Below are 8,628 nucleotides of genomic sequence, written 5' to 3' on the forward strand. Positions count from 1 at the left end.
AGGTCTCACTAGTAACTTCTCTGTGTGCTTCTCACTGAACATTAAAACGAGGCTCACAGAAAAGCACAAATGTAGAGAAATAGAGACCAGTGGAGGAGTGTGGGTGGAGATGGGACACCAACTCCAAAACTATCTCCGGCAGGAGGGAATTTAGCCTCCAGATGCCTGAGAGAGGACATGGGATGGGTAGGAGAAGCAACTTTAGGAACTGGATGCTCCACCTCTCCTTGGTCCTGGGAGCCGTGCCCTGCTCAGTGGTGGCCTGCCCCCGGCCTCCACACATGAGCCTGCAATCCAGTTCTGGTGGCTGAGAACCGGGGCCTGGCTACCTGGAAGCCACAGGAGCTGGGGGAAGTTCCGAGACCCCTAGGAGACTCTGGAGGAGGGGCTGGGCTAAGGACAGGGGTTGAGGCCAGCTCTGTCCTCCAGATGGGCTCATCCAATGTAGTGGCTGCTCGTGGGGCAAGCACAGTGGGGCCCAGGGGTTCTGCAGTGGGCTGGGGTGCTGGAGTGGAAAATCGGCGGATCTCCTGGACTCGGGCAGTTTTGCGGGGCCCTAAGGAAGTGGGGCCAGGAGTCTGGGGAACCTCATCGAAACAGAACATGGCAGTTTTAAGTTGGTAGGGCTGGTGCCGCATGAAATCCAGAGCCTTGATACCCTGCTTGGGGGTTGCCCGAGGACCCTGGGATTGGGCCTTATTAGGGAGCGTTCGAGCAGCCTGGGGGAAAAAGGGTGAGAGCAGTGGGTTGTAAGCAATAGGAGGTGGGGCACGAATGTTGGGTGAATATTTCCAGGAAGGGGGCAGTGAGGGTGTAGGGGAAGGGCTTCTGGGCCGAGGGCCAAGGCCAAGGCCAGGACTAGGTGTAGCTTCCACCACATACCTGTCTGCTCGGCTCTGCCGCTTGGCAAACAGCTCCCCACCCCTGCCCTGAAGCCTTGCTGGCTCAGGGATTCCAGCCGAAGGGGCTGCCCCATTCACTAGCCCATCAAGGAACCCTCGAGATGGGGGCTTAGGAGCCACCGGGGGTGGAGTCTTAGGAGGCATTGGGGGCGGGGTCTTGGGAGACATTGGAGGCGGGGTTTTAGGTGTCACGTGAGACCGAGTCTTGTAACTCCTGCCCCCTGGTGGCTGCATGAAGTTGCAGGCTTCAGCCCCGAGGCTCAGAGCATCCTCCTCTGGACCAGATTCCGCTCCCCCGGCCCGGGGTTTTTCATCCAGGTTCTGCACCAACGATAGCAGCTCGGGGTTGGGCGAGTTCTTCGTCTCCTCCTTTCCCGGCCGGAACATCTGCTTCCGGGTTCCCCGTCGCCGGGCCTCCTGGAGGATGCCAGTGCGGGCAGCGGGCACGGAGATGCGCTGCTCCCGAGCGCTGGGGGGCTCAGGTGCCCCGGGGCCTGGGGCGGGAGCCTCTGGGCGCGCAGAGGGTCGCAGAGGTGCCGATAGGAAGATAGAAGCGGTGGAGGTCATGGCAGCGGCGCTAGGGGGAGCGGGAGGCTCTGGGGTTCCTCCTGGCGTTACAGGACGATTGGGAGCTGGGATGTACAGGGAACTTGTGGCTGTCACGGGGCCCGAGGAGCGTGGAGTGCTGGGGGAACCGGAGGCTGGCACGTGGCTGGGCAGAGGGGTGGGCCCCTGTGGAGGGGACAGGAAGGGCGGTGGGGCGGGGCTGAGGCCTCCCAGGCTTTCATTCGCCCTCTTGGGAGCTAGCGGCCGGAAAATCACCGAAGTGGTACCTGGCCGCTGCCCTTGTAAGCCTGGGGTGAAGGGCCTGGCTGACCGGTTAAAGATGTTTGGAGCTGGGGTTGGGGCTCCACAGCCTGAGACGAAGGGACTGGGGCTGGCTACAGGGGCTGGCGAAGGGCTGGGTGGGAGCATAGCCGCCTCCGGAGGAGCACTCTGGGCCCGAGGTGGTGACTGCAGGCCCTGCCCATTGAGCATGGCTGCTGGACCATCCCGGGCCAGCTCCTGGGTGTTGGAGGCTGTGCGCTGGCGCTGCTGTTCAAAGAGCTGGGCCCCTCTGCCCGAGGCCTCACTCAGCTGCCCGCCCTGGCCCTCTGCTGCAGCTGAGCCTGGCCTGGCCAGCTCCATGTCCAGATAGGGGCTGTCCCAGTCGCACTGGTTGGTGAGGCTGCGGGCGTCGGAGAAGGTCTCCTCGTCCAGCTCGGACTCGCTCGTGGGAGGGACCCCGTCTTCTTCCTCAGCGCCTGTCCCAGCTGCAGCCCCGAAGCTCACTAGGGTGTACTTCTTGGCTCTCTGCCGTCGTTTCTTAAACATAAGCACCCCCTTGGAGTGGGGATTGGGGGCTGCAGTTAGTAGGGATGCAATCGTCCGGCATTTGGTCTTGGCCTCCTTCACACTCTTCTCTTGGAGGCTCTCTGCCCGTTGCAGTTCTGAGGAGGTCAGGAGGGAGAATGGTCAGTGAACCTCTTCTAATTCTGTTCCCCACAGTTTTCACCCCAACCCCACCCCAGCCAGTTTCTGCAGTCCTCCCACCCACTGTCTTTTCACTGGCCTGATCCACACTGTCTCTTGCCTGTGGCAAAGTCCTCTGATTTGGGGGCAGAGTGGTAGGTGAAAGGTGAGACCAAGCACAGTTGAAGGGAAGACAGAGTCTGGTTGGCTCCCTGACACCATTCTGATCACAGCTCTCCTTCTAACCTCTCGCCCATCTACTCTGCTTCTGTCTTCCCAGAGATGTGCTCTTACCCACCCCACACACATTCTTCCCCTGCCTCCCACCATTCCTGGCTGGCAATGCTGGACAGGGAAGGGGAGAGCAGTCACTTCCCATAGCAACCAGGGAGAAGAGGCAGGTGTCAGGGAGAGACAAAATGAGACCATGTTAGGGGGCTTCTCAGAAACATAAGGACTTATCTCCTCTTCCCACCTCTTACCCCTATGATAGGGACACAGAGGACGCTTAGGAAGAAGGCTCTTCATTCACAATTCCACCCCCATTATGTAGTCCACATCATACACATTCATGGAAATAACACCCACCACACATTTCAACAAGAATATGGGTCTAGTGAAGGCCAGTTATGAGCTTATTTTCTCCTATATACTTTTTTTTTCTCATTCACATATACCCCAGCTTATATACACCCTAGTTCACATATACGTATATAAATACACATGTACCCTCACAAAAACACAGTCACTCGGGCGCCTGGGTGGCTCAGTTGGTTAAGCGACTGCCTTCAGCTCAGGTCATGATCCTGGAGTCCCGGGATCAAGTCCCGCATCGGGCTCCCTGCTCAGCGGGGGGTCTGCTTCTCCCTCTGATCCCCTTCCCTCTCGTGCTCTGTCTCTCATTCTCTCTCTCTCAAATAAATAAATAAAATCTTAAAAAAAAAAAAAAACACAGTCACTCAAATACCTTCACACACATGCATACTCCTTCCCAGAGTTCCCCCTGCAGAGACCCTATTGCTAACAGTTTGGACAAAATTTTACAACTGATATTGACCTTCCAACAACCAGGGCACTCCTCTGAGCCTCACACCCCTGCTACTCACAGCCAGGGATAACCTCAGATCCGAGATGCAGGAAAAGCCAGAGTGCTGCTCTCCAAGGCAACCCTCCAAATCTTTAGGATATCTCAAGGTCACTGCTAAATATATTCCACCACCAGCCCCCACCCCCAGCTGGGGTGGGAGTGGGGTGGGCTCCTTTGGGGGTCAGCCTTCTAGGTAGAGAGCTCAGGCAACCACTAACAGGCGGACACACAAGGACTATGTACTAAGGGGAACCTGGGCAGGGCTTCCCATGCCATGTGGGGCCTGGGAGGTGGGGCCAGGAACTGGGAGAGACTGCCCTGCTGCTAGGACCTTGCCTTGGGCACAGATTCTCTCTGATCTATGATCCTCAATTCCTCCTGAAAAATTCTTGAAATTCCATCCACTTTCCACTCAAGATACCAAGCTCCTTTCTAATTAGGGCTTTCATTCCATCCATCCCAATGTTTGTACCACAGAATAGTACTGTGCATAAGAGATAGGCACTGGAGTCAGAGTTCAGTTCAGGTTTTTGGTTCTTGATAGAGTTACCTCACTTTACTGAAGTTGTTTCCTCATCGGTAAATGAGCATGATAATGGCTATCTCATAGGATTGCTATGAGGACTAAATGAGATAGTGTAGGTGAATTTAGCATCTCACGGCAGCCCTAAGGCCCACGGTGAGTAACCATTACTATTAAAGCTTTCTTGACACCAGCTACACATGTATACAGACACTTTCTTGTTCCCACGTATGTTCTCCCATGGATTCCCATATACATGCCTTCATGTATTCACAGATTCACAGATTCACACTTCCTTCTCTCACACACACTCTCTCCCCATGAGTTTTCTATAGCTCATGTGGTCACAAACCCCTTTGACATGTGGCCATAGCATCAGCCCATTCTGAGAAAGGGGCAGTGAAACTTTCCTGAGAAAAGAAGGAAGAAGAAGTCAAAAAGGAGGAAGGAATAAGGGAATAAGACCTTTCCCAAAGACATCCCTTCCTAAACTATTGATGTATTCCCCCTCCATTCTAGACCCCAGAACTCTCTCAGCTATGGGAAGGTAGTACCTGCATAGAATGGGTCCTGGAGCCCAGAAGCTGGATCTGGGGCTTTGTTGCAGCTGGCTTGGCTGAGGGGCTCTTGGCCGATGGGCTCAAAGGTCTCCATGCTGAGAAATGCAGTGTTGGCTGGAGCAGGACCAGCTTGAGCCACCCCCATGCCTTTTAAAGCCCCTTTGTCTTGTCCCCAGAGCTGGCAGCTGAATGAGCTCACTGTGCTATTTTTGGAGCCTAGCCCCCTCCCTTCTCTCTGCTGCCCCACAAGCCCCGGTGTGATGGACGTGGACACCTGCCTACCCTTCCCCCCACCCCACCGCACTGGACAATGAGGTCTGCTTGGCTAAAAATATCCCTGAGCCACTAACTGCAGTCTTACCCAGCATGATAGGAAGGGAGGGGTGCTAAAATGAGGACTGGGGATAAGCATGGGATCCTGGGCATGCATCTGGAATTTCTTTGTGGGATATTGGACATTCTCAGCGATGTCAGACTCCAAATTATCAATGTCCTTAGCCTCTGTTCCAGACTTAGACACACAAAACTCTATGGATCAGGAATCAGAATGGTAGAGGGGAGGAATGAGAGATGAAAACTAGAGGTGTAATCCTAGATTTTCAAGGTGACAAGAAAGGTCTCTGGGGTAGAGGCATGGGACAGGGAGAAAGTTCACCCTTAGACCTTGTTCTGTAACTCACATCAAAAATAGCAAAGAGTGTGAGATAAGTGGAACTGGCGTTTTCGGCCCAGGCCTACATTCTTGCATGAGATAAGGAGTCGAAGATCCCTCCCTCTACCACTTCCTAGGGATCTCATGACTATCCCATAGGCTCTCAGGCTCCAGGAACCCAGCTGAACTTACAAATGTCAAAGGTATCTCTGATGCTCTGCCTGCAATTAACACTGAAAAACCCCTGCCCTGCTTCCAAATACTCCCCTGCATCATGTCTTCGCTCTGCCCTCACCCTGTCTGACACTTAGCAAAATCATAGCAACAACAATAAGCAAACCCTTTGTGGATTTCATGTCCCTTTTCAACTTCCCTACTCACTCTGTTCCTGGGTTGGGTTGAACCACCTACACCTTTTGCCACACTGGTTCAAACAGTAAAAGTAATAGGGACTGTGAGAATAATTATTTTCCCCTTCTACTCATCACTCTTCTCCACTTGTCCCCAGGACTATATCCAAAGGAAGCATAAAGTATGGTTATGGAGGGGTAGATTTAGGACTCAGATTGAAGGATCCTGGCTAGGGAGAAAAGGGTTCAGGCACTCACTGGCTTGCTTGGCCTTCTGGGTGTAGGTGGTAGTGAGGTCTTCTGCCACCGGGTGGGGAACAGGCCCCACCATAGGGATGAGATTAGGGCCAGGCCGGAGGGGGCCGTGGGGCAACAGCAGGGCCTCAGCTGGGGGTGGCTGAAGGGTTGCCCCATCCTCCCAAGCTGGGGAGCTCACACGGCTGTCAACCTGACCAGGAGGACCAGCGACGGCAGGTGCTGGCTCTGCAGGGCTGTCGGATAGGTAGACCTCATCAGGCAGGGCTCCTGGAGGGGAGGGCCTCGTGGGACCTCTGCGGCGGGGTCGGCGGGGCTTCTCCTGGGTGGCAGGGCCATCGGCATCACTGTCTGTCTCTCCGTAGTAAGCCTCACTGTCAGGGGGTGAGAGGAGGCTCCCGGGCTGAAGAGGCTGGGGAACTGGAGCGCCAGGGGGCTCAGGACTCAGTGGAGATAAGGGTGACAACACTTGAAGCTCACCAGGGGATGGAGACCGCACAGGCCCCTCATCCTCTACCCTGGACGGGAAAGAGGACAGAACTTGAGAAATGGGTTCTTGAGAGCTGGCGAGATCTAGAGGGGATTGGAGAAGGAAGGGAGAGAAGGGACTGGCATATGGGCTGAATGAATGGGCAGGGAAGAGTGGGGATCTGAAGACAAACCAGGAGGCAAATGTGCTTGAAGAGCTGTGAGTGGACATGGGCTTAGAGGGAGATGTGACAGTGAGGAGACAGGCAAGGGCTTGAAGTAAACCCGCACACTCAAATACCCACTTAACACCCCCAGCCCTTAGTTGCAGATACACTGAAACCCCTTGGGAGGCAAAGACAAACATCTATAGTCCAGCACAAACTTACAAGCAGAAGTGGGTACTTAGTAGTAGCTGAAGCCAGGCCAGTGAGACATAGAGCTGAAACAGTCATTGGGAGCCCTGGGCTAGGGGGATGAGGTGGGCTGGGGTAGGAGGGGTCCATACCGCCGCACGGTGAGGACCAGCTGATTCCCTGAGGCATCAATGAGGCTCATGGCACTGGCATGAGAGAGGCTGGTGCAGGAGACCCCATTGATGGCCAAAAGCTGGTCCCTCTCTCGGAGTCCTGCTCTGCCAGCCTGGCTCCGTCTTCGGATCTGAGGAGGTGTTGGGAGGAGAGATTGTAGGTGAGGGAGGGCTCTAAGTGGGAATAGAATGAAAGGAGTCAGGACAGGAAGGACCTATGCATGGAGAGGATATACTTTGCAGGGTAAGAAAGGGTGGGGAGGGACACGGAGCTACAGTTGAGGGGTCCTATCTGGAGGGAAGAAGGCACAGATTAGAGGGAGTAATATACATCATATGGGGGGAGGTAGGGTAATCACCAAATCAAAGAGGCTTGGGGAGAACTGCAGATGGGAGGTACCAGATGGCAATTGTATCCCCTGAAGATTTCCCTTCAAGGCCCATATCTTTACTTGCCAATAGTTCTCTTTTAGGCCATTACCTACACAGTCAAGATTTTAGAACAGCATTCCAGATTGGAGGGAGTCCAGCAGATTCTGGGAGATTGTAGTTGTGTGTGTAAATGTGTGCCCCTGCGTGCACACACACGTACATATGTGAAAGTAATAATAATAGTAGTAATGGCTATCATTTATTGAGTGCTTACTAAATGTTAGGTATGGGGCCAAGCACTCTACATGTATCATTGCAATTAATCCTTAGAATGGTTCTATGAAGTAGGTATTGTTATTACCCACATTTTATGGTTGAGAAAACTAAGCCTGTATGGTGAAACCAAACACATAACAGTTCATCTGACAGGCCAGATCTTGCCATAACCTTCCTAGCACCTAAAAAGTCTTGTCTCATGAGAGAAAGGGTCTGGTGAAGGGGAAGAGGAGCACTGAAGGCCTGGGCAAGGTAGGGTAGGGTAGGGCAGGGCAGGGAAGGACAGGGCTGGGCTGGGTAAGACAGCCTCGGCTCATCACATACCAATATAGTTAAAGAAAAATTAGAACCTTCCCTATATTCCTGGAATTTGGAGTAGAGGCAGAGACTCAGGAGAGCAAAGACTGGATGGCCAGCCAGAACTGGATCTCTGTTACTATGGTGCCGCAGGGAACTGAGGCAGTCTTTCTTTTTTTCTGCTCCCAGAAACCAGGAATTCTTTTCTAATAGCCCCCCTGCAAGAAGCTTGTGCTCAGAAACCACTCCTCCCAACAGATGAGCATGCTTCCTTGCCCACCTGCCCACCTGCCACCCCCACTCCTCTTCTTCACAGCCTCCCACTTCTCCCCCAAAAGGCCACCACGTTACTCTTCCCAAATTCCTCTGGGTTCCCCTTTCCCTGAAACCTCAATAATAGGGGCTCTCCCTTACCTTGGACACCTGTAAAGGTTTCCTCTGCTCGGCCCCCCCCGTGAAGTCGGAAGCCCCAGGGGGCTCCCCCTGACAATGTGACCAGCACCTTCTCCTCAGCACCCATCGCTCAGCTTGGCCTATGGCCCTCGGAGTTTGGACAGTGTCCCAGGGAGAAAAGTCGAGGCGCTGGTACCCCGTCCGGTCTGTCTGTATGGCTGTCTTGGTCCTGCTGTCCTGGGCCTTCCCCCCCACACCACACACCACAGGCAGGCAACTTGGCCCTGGGATCAGTACAGTCCAGCACACATGTCCTGTCAATCGGAGCCGTGCTCAAAATAGTTGCCGGCTGTACTCCCTTCCCTCCCCCAGCTGTATTACTCCCAAAGCTAATTATAGTAAAAACGTCTGCCCTCCCCTTTCCCCCATTCTCCTGCGTGGGCCTTTTACTC

General features: G+C 54.2%; 1 protein-coding gene across 1 annotated transcript; it reads right to left on the reverse strand.

The window, feature by feature from the left end:
• Positions 1–251: 251 nt before the first annotated feature.
• Positions 252–8,303, reverse strand: SYNPO2L (synaptopodin 2 like). Its single transcript, XM_021699939.2, is given in 5 exon segments — positions 252–2,392; positions 5,845–6,359; positions 6,818–6,969; positions 8,198–8,236; positions 8,238–8,303. Coding segments are annotated over 5 exon segments (2,913 nt in total).
• Between the last annotated feature and the right edge of the window lie 325 nt (positions 8,304–8,628).

This window comes from Neomonachus schauinslandi, chromosome 6 (genome assembly GCF_002201575.2).
Source record: "Neomonachus schauinslandi chromosome 6, ASM220157v2, whole genome shotgun sequence".
NCBI lineage: Eukaryota > Metazoa > Chordata > Mammalia > Carnivora > Phocidae > Neomonachus > Neomonachus schauinslandi.